At 46.6% G+C, this 21,384-nt stretch overlaps 1 protein-coding gene across 2 annotated transcripts in view; it reads right to left on the minus strand.

Moving 5' to 3' along the window:
- macrod2 (mono-ADP ribosylhydrolase 2) overlaps window positions 1–21,384 on the minus strand; it is a 490,268-nt gene that overhangs the window by 26,968 nt on the left and 441,916 nt on the right. The window contains exons 9-11 of one of the 2 annotated variants that reach the window (XM_080016637.1): window positions 13,828–13,906; window positions 6,456–6,494; window positions 4,199–4,258 (exon numbers count right to left, since the gene is read on the minus strand). In XM_080016637.1, the coding sequence (XP_079872763.1) occupies window positions 4,199–4,258; window positions 6,456–6,494; window positions 13,828–13,906 (178 nt within the window). Of the gene's footprint in view, window positions 1–4,198; window positions 4,271–6,455; window positions 6,495–13,827; window positions 13,907–21,384 lie in introns of both variants that reach the window. The other variant, XM_080016636.1, reaches the window with a different exon arrangement.

Consider the following 21,384-nt stretch of genomic DNA (forward strand, 5'->3'; position numbering starts at 1 on the left):
AAAACGCCAGCCTCTATTAAATGGGGGGAAGGACGGGTTTGACCAGGCTGCATGTTTGTCTCAAGTGCCTCTGTCCATCAAATAGAGCGCTGGTGGCACGCCGAGACTGGCAATCCTTTCTGGTAATGGTGATTGGCGGGCGGAGATGGGAGCCCGGGCCACGGGGTTAAAAAAAAAAAAAAAGGGAAAAGGGCGCTGCCACGTCGGGATCTCAGGTTAAGACGGATTGCTCAATAGACCGGAGGGGTGTCGTTAAAAAAAAACACAAAAAAAACCAAAACAAGACAAAAAAACATTCTTCTTTGCTTCTCAAAATGATGGAAGACTGATATATGTGCATACAGTGCCAAACAATACCATATATTAGATCAGACAAAGGGCTAGAAGGCAATTTCCTGTTCAGGTAATTTCATCAGTCCTGAATTCTGTTTGAATCGAGCCGTATTCAATTTGTAATGAAGGCTGCCGGGGGTGGGTGAGGGCCAAAACACGAGACAGAAGACAAACACATGCATGAGGGGGGTGGGGCAGCACAAGTCCAATGCGGTGCAGCCGTGAACCCGCTTTGCGTTTGGATCAATCACGCCCCCCCCGCCGCCCCCTCCGGCTCCCAGACAGCAGGTGGCAGCATTGTCACAGCATTTTTTCCCCGCCGCCGACACTCCCCCCTCCGCCGGCTCCCAGCCCTCTCCATACGGTGTGCGAGGGTCTAATTGGCACACTTCACAGTGAAGGGCGGAAGTCTGCATCCCCGGCCTTTAAAGGCGCCGCATTAAAGTGCATTCATGGGACGGGAGCGCTCCCGTGAACGCACACTCACAGACACACAGGTACAGGGAGACAGACGAGGCTTTTTCAGACATCTGACTGCACGAGTGTTGCATAAGCGATTTACATAATGTGGAGTATTGACGAAAAAAATCTAGATCACACTCCTACAGTATGTGCTCAGACACACTCTGTGAATATTTCATTCGCGCCCACATCGGTTACAACTGTATGACAAGGACATAAACAATTCAGATGCTGATACCCAACCTGGCTGTTACACATCACACGCCCTACTTGCACGGCCATCAGGCCAGAGTGGCTTTTTTCGCGAGCCGCAAAAAGCGAGGCCTCCTTGACACTGCACGGAAAAGCCAATGGTCCACACACATAGACACACACGCATCAACAGGCCCCACACACACACACGCACGCACACACACACACACCTCAGACAGCCTAGTTACGCTCTATCTCTTTCTCTGACACGGTCTCCTTTTCGTTCCATTAAAGTCAACTGGAGCGAAGGACAAAAAAGAAAAAAAGGAAAAAAGGAATCTTGAAATATTCATGAAACCAGTGGCAAATGAAAAGGGCTCAACGATGACCAACAGCTGGCATTCAAATGCCTGTGTGTGTGTGTGTGCGCGCGTGTGTGTGTGTGTGTGTGTGTGTGTGTGTGTGTGTGCGCATGTGTGTGAGTGAGTGAGTGCGTGCGCGTGTCTCCAAGTGCAAGTGTGTCTTTGTGAGTGTTATGGTGTTACGGACGACGCCCCATGGAGAGCGAGCTTTGATTCCCCCGTGCACACTCTCTGCCTCTGTCACTTTATCCGTCCATCCATCTGTTCATCCATGCGTCCATCGGCTCATCCATCTATCCATCACTTTCAAATCATCCGTCCATCCATCTGTCCATCAGTCCATCCATCAAATTTGGACACCAGGGAGTCCCTGGTGGCCATATTTCACTGTGCCCTTTGACATTTATGTCATATAACAGACACTGTGGGGCGAGTTGGCGTCTAAAATGTGCATCTTTTCCTCCAACCATCCATCCATCCATTATGTACATTACATTTACATTTAGTCTTTTTTTTTTTACATTACATTTAGTCATTTAGCAGACGCTTTTTATCCAAAGCGACTTACAATTGTTCAAACACCGATGGACGCAGCCATCAGGAGCAATGAGGGGTTAAGTGTCTTGCTCAAGGACACTACAGCATGCTAGCAGGAGGAGCCTGGGATCAAACCAGCAACCTTTAGATCACTAGACCACCAGCTCTACCTCCTGAGCTACCATCCCCGTCATGTAGTATGTATTGAGTATATTTTTTATTGTTTTAGGGGTATGTATGGTTTTTATTCATTCATTATTGATAAGATATCCGTCTGTACAGCCAATCCCCCCACATTTTCTCTATTGTTGCCTCTATCATCTACCTCTCCATCTCAACATCAATCATCTGTCCCTCTGTCATCTATCTCGCCGCGTTCGGGAACGGCACGCTGCCTACCACACACAACATGTTCTCACGTGTCTGGGAGAAAAGAGGACAGTGGCTTCTAGGACATACTCAACACTAATGTGGGATATTTAATAGATACGGCTACATACTAAATAGTACGCTAGTATGCAACCATGCAACCATCCAGCCTTCCCTCCACCACCTTATCTTCTCATCGATCCATTTAGGGGCTTATTTTTCTGTCTTAGGGACTCGGCATCTGTATGCAGCTCATGGATTTCATGTGGATTACATCACAGCAGGTTAATCACATCTACACGCCAGAGTGTACACCAGAGAACCACGGGATTCCTGTGCATGTACACATCCACCTCATTTGAGGCTGCGAGCAGGTGTTTTGTGTCTGCGAGCATTACCAATGTGTCCCATTGGGAATGGAACAACTATTACTGTATGTTGTCCTTGTGTGGACACAGTGGCACAATAACAACAGGCGCTAAGTGTAGTGTAGTACCCAAATTAGCTGTCAAACCACAGGGCTGTGCATTTATCTAGAACAATGGGCGCCCCCAATATTTTCACCCGACACGTACGGTGGCAAAAAAAAACCACCGACCTGACCGTTGGATTGATGTAACAGCTGTGTTTGGTTATGGATACGGGCTCACAGAGCATATTTTGCGCACTGACGCGACACGTCGACAACAGCCATGGGAAACCTGCTTTGAGTAGGTACAGACAGGATGGTGAAATACGGGGCCTCGTTGATGCAAGAGCATCTACCGAAAGGAGGTGAGCACACTCTAGCCTGCTTGGAGAGGCGGTGTGTGGGCTTTTAACAGACTGTAAATGTCACTTGCACGCGGCTGGCGGCGTGGTTACCTTTTTTTTATTTTTTCTTTGTTTCCTTTTTCGCAATCAACAACCCGGGCGTTCGGCTGCCTCGTCGGCACCTGAGTGCTCTCCAAGATTAATCCGTTGTGCGTGTTGCGTGCCGCCGGCCCCCCTAACCTTCCCGGCACCCCCGCAGATTGCCGCGGCGTCGTTCGGTTCTTTTCCCGATCGAGAGGTTCTCTCAAGGACTACGTGTTCCCATGCCGGAAGGCTGTGCCAAGTCCTTTTGTGAATGGATTAGTTACTATTAAGCTGCCGGGCCTGATAAATTAGGAATTATAAAGATTATTACAAAATACTTATACCCCAGCTAATGCCAGTGATTTAATTTGCGAATCGCATTGAATTACTGGGATTACCGGGAAGGTGCATGAATGGACAGGGGAGAGGAAGGGCGGCCGTGTTTTGTCGGACAACACAGAATGTATCGGCGCCCTTCAAATGACAGCGCTCTCTAATTCCGCCTCGTGCCTTACTTTCAATCAGGTGGAAGGTCCATTTCCCCAAAGGAAGACAATATGGACCGCTATCTTCAAAAAACCCCTGCAACGTTAAAGCTCGAAGACAAATGAATGGTGTGCGATTTTAATTGCCTACTAACACCCTCCAGTGTAGGGATCTAATTATCTTCGGCCCATCGTATTGGAGAAGCCTATAATTGTTTCAATATTACACATCCGAAGGGGCTGAAACGGCAGAATAGCAAGATAATGGCTTCTTAAACAAGTTTCCTGCTAAGAAAACATTCCTTTAAAAAAGGCCGAGCTTCATCTCGTATTCATTTCCCCAAAGAGGACCTTGGCGAAAGGGGTGGGGGGGATGGAGATTACTGACCAAGAACACACTCCATTACTTCACACACGCGGAACAAGCACGCTGTAAACACAATTTGTTGTAGGCTGTTTAATCCAACAGCTACGCCTGGTACAGGGCGCTCGGCATCATTAATAACATCTGAGCGGAGGGAAACATGCAGTAAACATGCAGGCGAATTGACATGACGCATTCACACGCACACGCACACCCCCCCCCACACACACACACACACACACAAACAGAGGTCTTACCTCTGTTTCTCTCCTGGCTTTGATCCCTGCTTTTGGATTTCTTGGATGGTGGTGTGTTACCTGCAACACAAACTATTACAATGAGTCAGTGTGCTCAAAACAGACGAAACGGCATGACTTGACGTGCATGAATTCAATACATGTAGAAAATATGCCTGCTGTCTTCTGTCGAATGCGTTTGACAATAGACACATAAACACATGTACATATTCAAATGTCTGCTTCTGGCGGCGTCTAGATCAACGGGTTGAATTGATCAGGAACGGTATATTCATTCGCGCTCCAGTCAACCCAACATTTTATTCTCCCGAAAGACGGACAGTCGTTCCCACGGGGTTCCAGATAAATGAGGTTGGATTTTGTGTTTTTGTTTTTTTGGTTTGGCTAGCTTAACTCAACCTGGAGTGATTATTCCAGCCTGGCCATTCTGCCTCTCTGCGGACCGTGCTGCAAAGCGCCAGAATGGGAAGTCAATGGCTGTTCTGGTGTTTTGTTTTATACCTGCCTGACAAAAAAAAACGACTCCTCTGGGGCGAGCGAGCCTTTGAGGCCGACTCCAGAGCACATTTCGGTACAAAATCACTGTTCCGTGTGGGAATGGAAGTCGGCCGAACCTTTGAATAGGCTCCAGACAGCACGGAATCAAAACCCGGATGATGGTGGTGAATTAAAGGCGAGAACTTGGCGGAACGGCGGCCAAATCCGACGAGGCCAAACTGGATGGTGCCCCATTATTCAACAGATCTAAAAATCATTTGGATTTATTTTCCAACGATTGGAAACCTTTTGGCGTCATGTTATTATACTGTGTGCCGGAGCATGGTCAAACTGATAATAATTCAGGAATGATCCTTTACAGTGCAGCTCCTTTCAGCCAAGCCTTTATGATATGGACATTATGCACATATTGGAACAAGCTGGAAATACACTTTTCATGGTACTTACACAGTGTTCATAAAAATTGACCCAGTTATGTTCAGCTAAAGGGTAACGTTATTGGAAGCGCAGACGCAAAGCTAGACATTTTAGTGCCTGGTCTTTCCCACGGCCCCTCAGATCGATAGTACAAACAAATCCTGTGTTCTCTGCTTAGCTGGCTGACGATGCACTGTAACATGTCCAAAATCTACACACCAATTAGACCTGGGTGCAAGCTGCCATGCAGGGTTGTTGGTAAAGAAAGCATTGGCGTTGCAAATAGGGGTCACAGGGGGAGACACGTCCCTGCCTAATACTCAATAATGGTCCAAAAAAAACACGGACCTTAATCTCACTGGCCCTGAATCTGAACGGCAAGAATTCTCCGTCCCTGAATCCGAATGACAATAGTCATTGTCATTCAATGGGTATTGTCATTTAAATTGAATTGAATTAAATTGAAATTCCCTTTTTTCTGGATTGGAAGTGGAGGGAAGATATCCGAAATGGATAAGAATTCCAGGAGGAGCCGGACGACTCTCAGACCACCGGCCAACCCAAAATGTCCCTAATGGTGGTAGAGCGGGTCGGGTCGTCCAGTAATCCGAAGGTTGCCGGGTCCATCCCCGGCTCCTCCCGCCAGCATGCTGAGCCGTCCTCGAGCAAGATACTTGACCCTACTTCGACAGAAGCGTCTGCTTAATGAAGACGCCACTGTAGTAAACGCCAGTGCATTTTAGAACTAACGACAAATTACGCCATTACTCCTCTGGTGACAAAAAAAATATATACTAATACATATGACTTCTAAACTCAGCAGAGATCATCCCTGTCTTCAAACAATAGGGAGGCATCCGCAACTCCCTCTGTTTGTGCACATCGCCGTGCAGACAAATGTCAATAGTTTATCCTGATAAGCAGGCATCTGGGCGTTTCAGGCTGCATGTCAAGATGGCAAAGCGATAAACGCGTTAAAGCTTCGGCGGTCATGCCCGGCACGCACCCCCGGGAGGAGGGGACGCTGGGAGGATGCTTTCTTTGTCACCGTCTTTTCGGTGGTCTGAAGGCATTGCGCTGGATAAGCCGGATAAAGGGACTGGTTTTGTGAATTAGCCGTGGATGTAAGCTCTTGTACGGTAATGCACCTGACAAAGAGGGTTTTTTTTTTTTTCTTTTGAGTTTTATTTGATTTAACATGATTTGTCAGATTCAACTCGTCACCAACTGAATAAAACCCCCACAATTCATCTGCCTGCTTCTTAACCCAGCCAAATCACCGCCGGTCTGTGCTTTAATGGAGACGTTAAGGCGGCGTAAAAAGAATAGGCTGTTCACTCACCTTCCGTCGGCTGGCCCTCCTTGAGCTCCGTGTCATTATCTGACGGAGAAAAGGAGAAAAATACCTATTTTACAATGTGGCGTACAGCGTAGTACTGTGTGCAGTAGTACTGTATATAGTTTGCAGTGCTATGCAGCCGTGGAAAGGGTCAAACACCAACGAGTTTCGCCTCGAAGAGAAACTCTTTCCCATCAAAAGTATCGAGATTTCCTGCGTGGACGAGCTCAGGTCCTGCCATTTTACCCTTTCAAAAAACCTTGAAACAAGGAACAAGCGGAGCAAAGAAAAGCCCTCGTTTGTGCAAGTCTGTTGTGTGAGGCAGAGCATGAAGCCATAAAGCCCAGGTGTTGTGTACAGCGAGGAGGAGGAGAGCGGGACTTCGGATGCAGAGTCCGAGGAAGACGTCCTTGGGTGCGGGAGAGTCTGCATCCCTTGCACGCACGCGCACCACACACACACACACACACATACACACACACACACACGCACACACGCATGCGCGCGCGCACACACAAACTCACACATACATGGACACACAGACACACGCACGCACGGATGCACACACGCACACATGCACGCACACATGCGCACAAGCTCACACACACGCACACGGGCGCACACACACTCAAGCATGCACGCACACAGCCTGAGATGCACACTCTTACTGGCGATATCACACAGCTCAGTGTGTCTCAGAGGCCTCATGACATTTTGCTGTGTGTATGTGTGTGTGTGTGTGGGGGGGGGGGGGGTACTTTTGTGCAAGCCCTATATACTGTATATGGCGTGTATATGTGAATGGATGTGTATGATTTGTGCACATGCAAAGGTCTGTGTGTGCTTGGGTGAACACGCAGAGCGTTAGCTTTGATGAAAGGCTGTTGTCATCTGCTCTGTAGAGGTGTAACCGTCAGAGTTCCCTGTGGAGCCAGGGACAGGCTTTTCCTTTTGTGTTACACGGAAAACGACAGCACGGGGCATTAATCCAACCCTGTTTGGGGGGAAACAAAAGGAGCCAGCTAGATGAAGTAGGGGGCAAGTGAGAGACCGAATCCTAGGAGTTTTGGACACGCCCCCCTCCAGTAAGGGCCCTCGGGCCAGACCCCAAATACACAATTGCCAATTAGTGAGACATATCTGCAATGTGACAGTGAACGGTTGGGGAATCAGGTATCCGACAACAGTAAAGAGTCCTAGGGAAAACTTTACAGCACACAATGCATGTGGTAAAATGAAACAAAGATGAACCAGTTGATAGAGAAGGAACAGCACCCAGCATAATATTGATAGAAGCAGGGGTCTGGCACAGCGGTCTCAACCTGTCTAGTCTCCGGCTCCACATTTGGCCTCAATCGTTAAAGGTGGAGGTACAGTTAAAAAGACGCGTGACCGAAAGGCGTTAGAACCACCAGAGAACATGTCCCAGAACACCGTCAGCAGGATACTCGGTAAGAACTCAATAAGAACTCTGCAGTAAGAGAAAAACAAACCTGGCTGTGTTTTACATAAAGAGGAAAAAGAGAAAGATCAGAAATAGTGAAATAAAACTGAGTGTCATTTATTGACAGTACCCGTATTTCCTCAAATAATGACCGGGGCTTTTATTGACCTCAACTGCCGTCTGGGGCCGTGCTTCTCAGAATAAATACACATAAAATAAACCCACATTCTTTTTTTTTGTTGGGAGACAAAGGGAACGGGATGCACAGTGGGCCGGTGATCACTCTCCATTACGCAATCCACTGTCCTGATCTAAGGCCGAACATCCCTTGGTTCAAAATATTTGTATCACACAAGTAGAATCTAACAAACAATACAGTGGATCTAAAATAAAAACACAAGTAAAACCAGCACAGGAGCTAGACGGGATGCGCTGTGCATGTAGTGGCCTTGCAGTGCGGTGCCGGAGGAGAAAGAACACACACACACAGCCACTGACTCACATTCAGCCTTGATTACCGGTTTTTATTTTTTATTGGAGGAGATACGGTGTGGAAATAAAATTCTTCAAATGTTGCCGCTCCGGAAAAACAATTGTTGACCCAGGAAAAGGAGGTTGAACTCCATGACGCAACGGCAGTTGGACCAATCACAATGAGGGGAGCTCTCAGAGCGAGAGAAAGATGAAAGGCAAATTTCGCCTCAGGGGCTCGCGCCGAGAACACAGTAGGAACCCAGATCACCCCGTCAATTTGTTCTGATCTTGTTCTTTTTGGGTCCTAATCCTTTCAAGTGTACCTTAAGTCACAACCCAAGCATAAATTTGGATTTCTGAATCATTCCGAATTAATTTCACAACATGAATTGCACAGTTATTCGCAATGCTTTTGTGCAACAATTAAGAACACTAGAGAATCAAAGTGCAGTAACGGCTAAAAACCCAAATAAATAAAAAAGCCACTAAACAGTAGTCACAAAAGTAAGTCATTATAACAGATACCATTGACTTGCTTTGCCAATGTTTTTTCTTGAAAAGTGTACATGTACACCCACTGGCCCCTTGAAATGGACCCATGACCCAGTTTTGGAACGCGATCAAGTGACAGCCTCAACTGATTCAGCCACAGGAACAACTACAGCTCGATTCAATTAGCATGAGCCAAACTGGACCAAACTGAACATACATACATGTATAGATAGCAATGCAAAGAGGTCATATAAAGGAATGCATGTATTATGGTTTTGCAATCAGAAAGTGAACCGATGGAGATTTGGATCATAAAATTCAATTATGAGCGGGGTATTATGGTGGGTCGATATTAAGAAAGAAAAGGATGTGACTCATTTACCATGAAATCATATTGGCCTACTCGGCCTACTTCTGATGTCGACATAGCGTAGCTCATGTCATCTCGCTTACGTCTGGGAAGAGCATGAATAGCTGGAACAGGTTCAACCCAGACGACTGTCAAGCCTGACGCAGAGCCTCCTGGCAGCCGAGCCGGCGTGCTCCTCTCGCTCCCACATCAATAAACTTCTTCCCTCCTCTCACCGTCTTGGAATAGAAGAGAGAAAGCCAAGCCAGTTGTCGGTTTCCTCAAAAAACTGGCGCTGAACCAAGGGATTCAGGCTCCTCCCCCTTCGCGTGCCACAGATCACTGTGTTGGGGGAAAGGTGTGTTGGGGTCCCGGGTGCTCCGACGGTCATAAAGCATTTTGCACAAAATTCTAGAATAACTCCACTTCATTGTAACAGGACAAACCAAGGCCTCATAAATATCTGCTTGGTCCTATCCGAGTACCTGGCTAACTCCCAGCCATGGTGTCGTCGTCCGCCACGGCATCATTTACAAGTGAGATAACGACGTGTCTAAGAAATGAAAAGCTGTTAATGTCTCCTCAAGGCTTGACAGTACAGACAGTGTCATGTTAGCAATGATCTGCAGTGATCTTCAAGTCAATGCCAACAATGCAAGAAAAGCTGGAAAAGCGTAGAAATACAAGGTGACAGTTATGTCAGCTATTTACAAAATAGTTAAGCCAGTTATCGTCGTATCTTGTTATATCATAGCTGGTGTGGGGGAGGCTCCGAGGGAGAAAAGGGTCAGAATGGAAGGATTTAAGAATCCACCCGTCCCAACTGTTCATCCAGAAAAAGACCTCCATACCAAAACCAACCCTGTGCCATGACTAAAATTACTGCTTTTACGTGTATGAATGCATGACATAAACACCAGCAGGGGGGGGAAGCTCTGATTCGGGCAGTAGGCTGGGGGGAGGCGGGGTGTCCCGCCGTGCATTGTGTACATGGACCACGTAAGTGGTATGTCAGTAAATGTGAATCGGAAGGAACGAGTGAAGCAGTGGGTGGTAGCAAGCTGCGCTCCCGGCATATCAGCGGGCCGCGTTAATACTGTCAGCACTGTGGCTGATTGAGGAGAATGGGAGTCGGAGCCACTCGGACCATATTAGCGGGGGGCAGGGGCGGGGGTTGGGGGGGTGGGGTGTCAATTTCAACACCCTTCTGCCTCTCAGCTGCCTCAACACTTGAAAGTATTACCCGCAATGTGGCACGCACGTCGTCGATCTTAGGTGAATCTTCATAGCCTAATAGAATCACGTCTAATGATTGATCCAATCAATTTAATTCTATTTTTTAATCAAGTGAATATATATATCTTTGAAAGGTTTAATATCGTTTTTTAACTTAACAGATATAACTTATGTAATCTCTTCATAAGAGCCTGAGCATTGAGCATTGAGGTGGGTGTGCGCATTCCCTCGTGCAATGCAAATAACGATGGTGCCTTATAAGGAGATCGTAGAAGTCAGTAACATCATTACGTCATTAGATCCCATCATTATTTCACTGGATAAAGGTGGAGTTGCCAAGGGGCGATAATAGGTCCCCGACAGCCCTGCAGAGGCAACTCTTATGTGTCTCTTGTATGAATAAATGAGTTGTTTTGTCCGTGTGTAGCTTGGTTTGTGTGTGTGTGTGTTTGTTTGTGTGTGTGTGTGTGTGTGCATGTGTCCATCTCACAGTTCATGCTTGTTAGTAAGCAGGCCTGTGTGTATATGGTCATGCACAAGTTCAGAGGCTGATGCAATTTCTTTTGGGTTGGTGTTGTAAAAAAGCTTCATTTTGGCTCTCTACTACCATTGACAGCTTGTGTGTACGTGTGTGTGTGTGTGTGTGTGTTGCACTGTACTGGAACTAAATGCCAATGTCTCGTTTACACGCTCCTGCTCAAGACAGCTTTCCGTGACAGATGGCGTAGAAAAGAAGGAAAGCCGGCCCACCCTCAGACGGGCGAGAGAAGGAACCAGGTTCACGGTGGATTTAAACAAGTGTGCACTGATCCCGTCTTCAGTCCGCACTCATAAACCTGCACAACGCCGCGCTTATCCAGCCACTAAGCGTGGGGCCAAGGGGAAGAGAATCCTCCGGCCACGCACGCACGCACGGTTACATCACAGGCCAGGCTTCAGATGGGGGAAACGCGCCGGGGCCCGTCAGGAGGTAGCGTGCGCCGGATGCCTCGCGAAAAAGGTCTCCCTACTTAATCACGCCTTACACTGCTGACCCGCACAAACCTCATTAGCAACTCCACGCCTGTTGGTAAACAGTGACTTCCGAAGTTGTCTCATATAACGCAGAGGCAAAACTTTCCCCCGATGTCCTTTTATGACACGCAGGATGTCTGTGGATGTCATCCCCCATCCCCTCCGCCGCCTCCATCCCCAGTCATTGAGACATACTGTATAGTTATTCACTGATTGCACTTGTAACTGGGGAGAGTGATAACCAGAGAACAACAGCTCCAGAATCTCATCTCAGAGCCTCTCCCCGGAACGTAATCTTTCAGGGGAAGTGTGTGGGTAGGATTGGAGCGGGGCAGAGGACGGCGAGTGCTGTGGGAACAAAGCATTCTCCATTTGGGAGGAGAAGGGGGACCGAGGCCTGAGAACCGCTATTCCACTGGGGGAGTGTGCGGAGGGAAGAGTGAGGTAAATGGGAGATAATGCCAGCCTGGTAACAGGCAGCCAGCCCCTCTTAGCTCCCCGTCTCTCCACGGGGCTCCCATCAGAGCCGGCGACTGCTCTGTGGCCTCAGAAAATGATGAGGGAATGAAAGCAAGAGGGAATGGGGAGATAGAGAGAGACGGAGAGCAGGTTGGGAGGAGAAAATAATGGATGTTTGTTTATTTCCATGACATCTGGGAGCAGTTGCCATGCAGAGGACGGTGGTTTCTATGCATCCCCTAATTCTTCATGTTGCACAGGGCCCTTTTTAGTAAAACCAGAATTGAGGTCAGAAAACAGAAGGCCGCCATTAGAACATTTATTTATTCATTTAGCAGACGCTTTTGTCCAAAGCGACTTCCATGAGAAGCTAGAAACCATCAGTGCAGACATCAAGCGTTGGAGCAACACGGAACTGAAGCGCACAAGCTCCTGTTTGTAAAATCCACCAGATACTGTAGATGTGCAAGATGCTGTCAGGAATCAGAATGAAATAGTGTCATCAGGCATTTTTATTTATTTATTTAGTATGTTAGTGCAATATAGAATGCAAGGAATGTCTGCGGCGAGGAATACTGACAAGTGGGCATAGACAAAGGTCATATCTTGATTGCTGGGGGACAGCCTTTAAAGGGAACGCCTTATTCGCCCATTGCACCCTATTTGGCGATGATGTGGCGGCAGGGGTTCACAGATGTTGACCGATGCCAGTCAGTTCATTGTTACCCCGATGGCGGCTGGAATTTCAACTGGGCAGGTACCGGATTCTCTGTTTAGCCCCACCCCAATCCCCACCCCATGAACTACGGCAATTATATCCCCAAACTGGCCTCGGTTCAGTTTACACAAGCACAGAGGAACATTCGGCTGCAAAATGATCAACGTTGCAAGACCCCTCTGCCATGTAGGCTCGTGGCGGACGACCAGTCATGTTTGCCAATGTCGCTGTACTTTCTATGGTTTCTTATAGCGGTTGCTGTATGTCACAAATTGTCCATTGTTACTGATTGCACCTTAAACTAATTTAATTAAAGCAATGTGTTTCAGTAAACCTAGAGCTACATCATAAAAACGCAAGCTGAAATACCCCAGTACCATGTGACTACCTCAAGTTAAATGGCCACCCAACTGGCAATAGACAAATAGGAAAATAGATCAACTACTTCAACCTGAATACAGATAAAACCGCCGCCAACTTCACAAAAGACCTACCAGAACATCGGTCACAATCTTAGATGACACCTGAAATTTTCCACCTTTATACACTTTACAAAACCTCTGAACGACCCAAATAACGTTCAGGAAACATAAAGTTTACACAGTTTGAGCGCTCAGCCCGATCGCTTCACTTAAAGCTGAACCCTGTACTTTCATTCTTGTCACGCGTCAACGGCTTTCGTGATTACCTTGACCCCATCTTTATTTCCTCCTGATCCTGATATAGTTGTTAATAAGCGTTGGTAACCTTTAACCTCGTAGTGATCTCCTCAAGTGATCTTTATGTAGCTCAATGACCAGAAATAGCTCGAGGTCATGAGAATTGTCATTGAGTAATTAAGTCATTGGGTAGTGAGTGAACCAAGCATTCAAAAAGTGGAGTTTATAGATTTATCTGCCTCGTTTCTCCTCTGCCAGCCACGGCTGTATTTGCTTATCAGCAGTCAAGACCTCCCAGTTGGACACTTAAGATGAATTTTTAACATTGAAAACAACGACCTTGAACGGCGGCAGAAGGCCCTGAAGGTAGCCATGCAGACCTGGTTCTATCACGTTTCATTCAATAATATAAGACAGAACATTATTTATGCCTGGCGGAGAATTAAAAGGGAAATACAATTAAGGCTCTGTTTGCCGTGCTCCCCGAAGCACATTATGACCAGCGGCCGTCAACATAAGCAAAGACATACCTGGGAAGAGCACCGCCATTTTCTTCTTGTAGATGGTGAAGTCATTCTCCAGGAAGACACAGAATATGACTCGCGTAATCTGCACAGGGAGACAGAGATGAAGGACGTCCGTTACTGTGGTTGCCAATTTCATGCGTCTCTGTGTGAATTTACAAATGGCAAACAAGCTAAATGGAGAAGTCAAAATCTAATGAAAGTCTGGCGGGACCCAATTATCGTCAATTCATCGTTCTAAAATTCAATTAGAGCTGAGCTGAGACCTGAGCTCTCAGGGACATAGGCGCCGATTCCGTGGGTGCTTCGGGGCCCAGGCACCCATGGGAAAAATGCACTTCATAGGCCGACAGTATATGTGCGCTTCATGGTGTGTATCGTTAGTTGATCTTTTGATCTCCAATCCCCGTTAATATTTGCGCGTGCGTGCGTGCGTGTGCGTGCATGTGTGCGTACGTGCGTGTGTGCGTGCATGTGTGTGTGCATGTGTGCGTGCGTTCGTGCATGTGTGCGTGTGTGCGTGCGTGCGTGCGTGCGTTCGTGCATGCGTGCGTGCGTGCGTTCTTGCATGTGTGCGTGCGTGCGTGCGTGCGTGCGTGCGTGCGTGCGTGCGTTCTTGCATGTGTGCGTGCGTGCGTGCGTGCGTGCGTGCATGCGTGCGTTCGTGCATGTGTGCGTGCGTGCGTGCGTGCGTGCGTGCGTGCGTGCGTGCGTGCGTGCGTGCGTGCATGCGTGCGTGCGTGCATGCGTGCGTTCTTGCATGTGTGCGTGCGTGCGTGCGTGCGTGCGTGCGTGCGTGCGTGCGTGCATGCGTGCGTTCTTGCATGTGTGCGTGCGTGCGTGCGTGCGTGCGTGCGTGCATGCGTGCGTGCGTGCGTTCTTGCATGTGTGCGTGCGTGCGTGCGTGCGTGCGTGCGTGCGTGCGTTCGTGCATGTGTGCGTGCGTGCGTGCGTTCGTGCATGTGTGCGTGCGTGCGTGCGTGCGTGCATGTGTGCGTGCGTGCGTGCAAGTGTGCGTGCATGCGTGCGTGCGTGCATGTGTGCGTGCGTGCGTGCGTGCGTGCATGTGTGCGTGCGTGCGTGCGTGCGTGCGTGCGTGCGTGCGTGCGTGCGTGCGTGCGTGCGTTCATGCATGTGTGCGTGCGTGTGCGCGTGCGTGCATGTGTGCGTGCGTGCGTGCGTGCGTGCGTGCGTGCGTGCGTGCGTGCGTGCGTGCGTGCGTGCGTTCATGCATGTGTGCGTGCGTGTGCGCGTGCGTGCATGCGTGCGTCCATGTGTGCGTATTGGTCACTGTTAATTTCCCATGGTGCTGAAATGCATGCGTTTTTTCCGTATAGCAACAACAAGTGATGTAGGCTATGGTTATTGCAGAAGGTTTAGCTTATCTTGGTCAGGGCCGCCGCTTCCTATCGGCTTCCGCATAGGACGGCACACCAAGGGAGGCGCGGAGAGGGAGCAATCGGGGCGCAATTTGCGGCTGCGATCTCCGCTCCGCTGCCCGTCCCCGTGCCTCCAAATAAAACACAAACTGTTTTGAGCCCCCACCGGCAGGAACAGAAAGTGGCGCCTACGCTTTGGAAATATATACATTGCATTACATCAGATGGAGCACAAGTTCTGAAAGCGAACCTTGCTTGGAGAAGCGCTGTGTGCATTAGCGTCACACAAAGGGAAACAATTCCAGGAAATTTCCACATGAAAGAGAAACAGTACAAGAAACGGCAAACGTGGCAGAATTTGCTGGCTTCTAATCGACACATTAAGCGTGACAAGGATTTTGAGATTGCAGGTTCTTCCCTTCAAATACGTTTCTTTTGTCGTTTTGAGCACAGCAGCGCGCCCAGTAACCATTCCCCTTCTCTCCATTTCAGAAAGATAGAAAATAAATCCCTTACTTAGTGAGAAGAATACTTGAATGATTTCGGCACTAATGCACAGACAGTTGATAGAACTGCCTCTCACTCCAGAGTTCATGCAGTGCTTTGGACCTCTCAGCCTTGCAACTACACATAAATAATGGATAAATGTGACACACCTTCAATAACAAATCAGATATACCCTTAGCCTTCTCATTCTTTTCACAAAAGAGAGAAGTAATTGTATTTTTAACTCTGCTGATAATATTCTTGAGTTATGGTCACACATGAGAAATCAATTTTGCTTTATTATTAGTGTAATATGAACAGGGTGGTTGGGGTGTTTAATTCACCTTTGGTGAGCACATAAATAAGAAATATATTAAAGCAGTTCCCGTGACAACATTTTCAATACTTTTCTTTATGGATATAGACAGACAGATAGACAGACATACAGACAGATGGTGAGAGTTATAGACAGAAAGACAAATAGATAGATAGATAGATAGATAGATAGATCTAAGAGGTTACCTTCTAGTGTTCATACAGCTAAATATCTACTCATAGTTTATGATCTCTGCTTCGTAGTTAATGTTCAGAACCAAATCTGGAGTGGTCGCATTTTATTTTGTGTGACTTCTTGGGGTAGGAGGCTTTGTTCATAAAATGCAGACTTACTCTCTCGACCCCACGCCCCGATAGAAAATAAAAGGAGGCTGGAAATGTTCTCAGAAGTCAAGGTCACGGTCTGACAAACAGACTGAGTGAAAAGTGATAATATCGAAACGTATTGAAAAGACAGCCATATACACACTGAATATTTGTCTATCGTATATTATCTCCGCATTCAAATCGCACATAGGTATCGTTTGTATATTTGTAGGATGAAGCAATTTACAGAACATTTATTCCCCCACATTGCACACACTGTATAATATACAGAGTATATATAGCCCCACTGGATAATCTAATATACTTTACACTAGATTACATTTAGTCACTTATCAGACTTTTGTAAAAAGATACTTATAAAATACTATAAATACATTTGCCATTAGTAGTAAAACCAGCTGTACATCAAAGTCTGCCTCAGAAAAGTCTTCAATAAGAACAAGTGACATTGGTTAAATCAAGGTTTTTGTGTTTCTCGCCATCAATTTTTCAGATCGAGGTGATATTTCCTTCTTTTATTCTGTGCTTGCACAAGTTGCCATTTTGAATATCGCTGCACATCTTCACAAATCTTGAACGAGGTTAGGTTACAGGAAAGCAGCTCCCCAGGAAATTCCATAACTCCTTTATAGAGCCCCGTTCTAAAAGCCAGTGCATGCTGTGCACATGAGAAATCACAAACCCACGCCTTGCACGGAGGCACAGAAGCGCAGGTGCAAACACAGATCTAGGCGTACGCCGTGGAAGTTGACTAGTTTGTGTTTGATACAAACAACGGAAAAGCAGCTCATTCAGGGCTCTCCTGGACAGCTTAGCAGGCGGATGAGGAGGAGAAAGGTATGGACGTGCACACGTTAGAGTACACCATGCCCTTTACCTCGCATTCGCAGACTAAGAAAACATCTGTTTCAGTATTAATTCCTTCATTCCTACGGATGAGAAACATTCTCTGGTCTCACATAGCTATTGCCCAGGCCAGGGCATTCAATCAAACTAGGAATGCGGCTTAGCAAACGACATCGAAATTCTGAAATTCCAAAAGTGGAAATGTAGTGATGTGAAACCAGTGGAAATCGTCGGCTCAATGAAAATGGCTACCTACCTCTAACGGCCGTTTAAGGGCAGACTCTTTGGTCATCACTGACGAACTTGTTGAATTGTTTTAACAATCATTTCACACACACATTTACACCAGCGAATACAAAATAGGGTGCAGGGTTTGAACTGATTTTTTTCTTTTAACTATTCCTCTGTTGTTGTAGTTCACAGGTTCAAACAACAGAACCCTCTAACCCAGCCGCTCCTGAAATGCTGGAACAAATGGCTATAAAACTAGTAGCTCTGACATATCTTTGGTCTTAAACATAAGTCCCCTGATCTGAAAATTAGCCAAAACTTCTGTTTTAGCCAATGTGCTTGAGTCGTTAGGCAGAGATCAAATGAAATACTTAATACTCTCATGACACCTTGCTTAAAGACAAATCAGGCTTCAGAGGTATAGAGGAAACAAATCACAGTATTCCTTTGAATCAACTATGTACAGTAGCCTACGTTTCCGTGCAAGAAAGTTGATTTGCGAGGTACTGGATAAAAAAACGGACAAAAAAAACCCCAAAACGGAACTCAGACAACACAGTCACACAGCCTTAGTTCTAGAATGAGCGTCGCCTACAAGGGAGGCCCCCCCGGTGCTGTGCTTGGTCCCCCTTTGTTGATCAGTTGGATAATCTGCCTTGATCAGGATGTGCCAGATGCCGCGTTCCTCTTTTATGCTGATGTTGTGCTTCCTCAATGAATAAACCTTTTGAAAAAACTTTGGCCTTGTAACTCACAGTTTGGGCAACTGAAGCTTATTCTAAATGCGGATGAAAAACAAAGTTATGGTCTTCTCAAATAGCAAAATCACTCTTAACGGTGCAGTGTGTAGAATTTACGGAACAGACTTGTGAGAAATGGAATATCATATTCATAAGTATGTTTTAACCAGTGTATAATCCCATGAAAATAATAATTGTTGTGTTTTACTTAGTACCTGAGCATGAGCCCTTTGTATCTACATAGAGAGCGGGTACGCTTTCCACGGAGGCCGCCATGTTGCACCGCCGTGTTTCTACAGTAGCCCAGAATGGGACAAACCAAACACTGGCTCTAGAGAGGGACTTTGCGTTTTTATTTAAAAGACAAACTTCGGATTCCTGCCTAATTATCTTGTTGACTTGACCCAGAAATGCAGCTCATATCAACTATGGTCTCAAGACACTGTGTTGGGCAAAAGGTTCTCTGCTTCCTCTACTTGGAGCATCCTACAGAGGGGACTTCCGCTGACTGCCTCAAGATTCAAGAGGTTTATTCGTCACATACATATACATACTTTCATACATATATGCAGTGAAATGTAATGTATGCAGTGAAATGTAATGCCTTGCTCTCTATATGAGAATAAAATATATTGTTAAGAGCAGGGAGGTAAATATTATTGTTCACTGGAATTGTTTTTAAACGTAACCTATTTTAACTGCATTGCATTATTGACTTTATGTAAGTGTTGCCTACTGTGAGGTGTAACTGTATGGTATGTGATACGGGGCGTTGCTGTAAAAGAGTATGTGTGCTCAGTCAACCGACCCATAAAGGGAGGTGGGCTAAGGTTTATAAAAAAAAGGTTGAATTAATAAACAAAACAAAAAAAAAAGTAACTGTGATCTCTATTGGCTTCCCTCTTGAAATTGTAATCAAATGACCTGCTCCTTTTATGGGTAATCACCAGGCTGCCATGGAGTCAACCGGATAAGGCTTATGCTCTGCATGCAGAGGGCAGGCAGAGTTCTAACTAGTAATTCCTGAGTGTCACATGAACCACCGTGCAATTGGGGAGCTTGTGAATACTTCAATCCCCTGCAACATGTTTTTCAAAACCACAATTTCCTCTGCGAGGCAATTTTTGTAATGAAAGTGATTTATGCTTATGGGGAGGCCTCCTTTGCACCCTTGTCATCTTATGGTTAGGCACGATCTCTAACAGGTGCGAGTCACATAGTTATTTATAAATAGAAGCACTTTTCCTAAATACAGACAATTTGTGAAAAAAAAATCAGCAATTTAAATGTTTTGCATGGTACAAGTCTCAGCCTTTCACCTCGATCTTCAAGGACAAAAAAAAAAACCGAAGTTGGGGAGATGGGCGGCACCTTATCTTTGAAAAAATTTTTTTTTTGGAAAGATCAAAAATACAGGGTACTTACGGGGAAAAAAACAAAAACAAAGACGGGAGGACCGCAGGAAAGAAGGGTAAAATACGGGAGAATCTCATGAAAAACGGGAGGGTTGACAGCTATGTCTAAGGTGTGTGTGTGCGCATTGAGTGTGTGCCCTATGGAAGCCAAGATTGGGAAAAGTTAATGGAAGACTAATTAGAAAGCTGGGATCACTGCATGCTGGCCAGCTTGGTCATTATTCATCCCTGATTGGAGGCCTGTTGCCTGTGGCGGAGTGCGCTATGATTGGCTCCCCCATTTGCAAATAGGAGGGATGGTCTACCCGACACAAGCTTGTGGTGTACAATATGGTCTAAGGCTGTGTATCTGGCTCGCACTGTGGCCGTGCTGAATGGAAACCCATCTGCCCAGACGCTTCTTATTGGCTACATAGGCGGCTGCCGAGGGCGCAATCTCGAGGGGTGCGCCAAAATTGTGACCAGCAAAAAATAAAAAATATCTGTGAGTGATCATCACAAGTTGACTTCGAACCCTGGTCGCTGGCAAGCGTTTTGCCTCTATGGTATTTCTCTCCGATGGTACCGACGGTGCTTACGGAGTGCCTCGATGGGGCGCCCACTCGCCCACTGACTGTACACACCCAGGCGCGATCAGCACACTAGCACAGTGTGTTTTTATTTGAGATGTAGGTTATTACTTTACTCCGTTTCCTTATGGTATGAAATAAGCACCGCGAGTAATGGGAACACTGTCTCCGTCACTCTCTTAAGTACTCCCCCCCCGTCGACAGTTTACTGAGAGCAAAATGGCCAGAGCCGGCGCTGCGTCTGACTCCAGGAATACATAGTAGTTCATTTGACTGAATCAAGTCCAACGAAAGCAGTGGGTTTTCAACAATATTGTATCTTGGCTTGGCATGGAATATTAAGCATTGTTAAGAAAAGACTGTCTTGCAATGTGGGGAAAAGGCTAATGGTGTATTTCCTTCAAATAATACAAATACTATTATGACAATTTGGTGGTGGAAGTTGGAAAAATGTGAGTGAACCCAGTTGTGGCAGGTTAAAGGTTATCGTTTCGACAGTACCAATATCATTTCTTTCTGACCGAGTTCACCCTTGGGTACTTGCCGATAATAACAGTTTGATGAGGAATTGTACTTGTACCCTTATCCCTCCATCATTTTCCAGGTTATCAAGATCTGTAATTTCTATTTTTCTGTACCTTTGAATGAGGGTGTTTAGCAAGGTAGCGTGCAGATCACCACACAATCCATCCACAAACCATTACAAAATCCCCCTATAAACACTTGTTTCATCAAGCCTCATCAATTCAAGACCAATGCATCTTATGTGTAGGTAAATGAGTTTTGAATATATGATAGGGCCAAAAGTAATCAACATGATAATGGTGGGGGGTTCAACCCGACTACCTACGCCTCCGCATCTCATTTGCATGCCACTCGACATGTGAAGAAAAGAGATTTGCGAGGGGCTCGCTGCTCGGTCTGTGGCAGGCAGACCAACAGTGTCAGACGCCTGTGCCCCATCGCAAAGGAACAACGTTAAGTAGGCTTCCCTTTTTATGGCACTCTTCTTGTTTGATGAAATATGCGAGCTGTGGCTTCCCACTGGCTGGCTAACAGATGAGCTGTCATGGCTGGCCAACCATGCCGATAATTACATCGGGGGCAATGCCAGCACCATGTGACGCGCAGACAAGGCACGCGCACTTTGCCATGATTTCCTTCTTGACTATGTCAAAAACAATAATAGCAGCAGGTTGCACTGGCCTGTCTGTTCCAGCTGGAGTCTGGACCC

The sequence above is a fragment of the Zeus faber genome (genome assembly GCF_960531495.2).
Source record: "Zeus faber genome assembly, chromosome: 16".
NCBI lineage: Eukaryota > Metazoa > Chordata > Actinopteri > Zeiformes > Zeidae > Zeus > Zeus faber.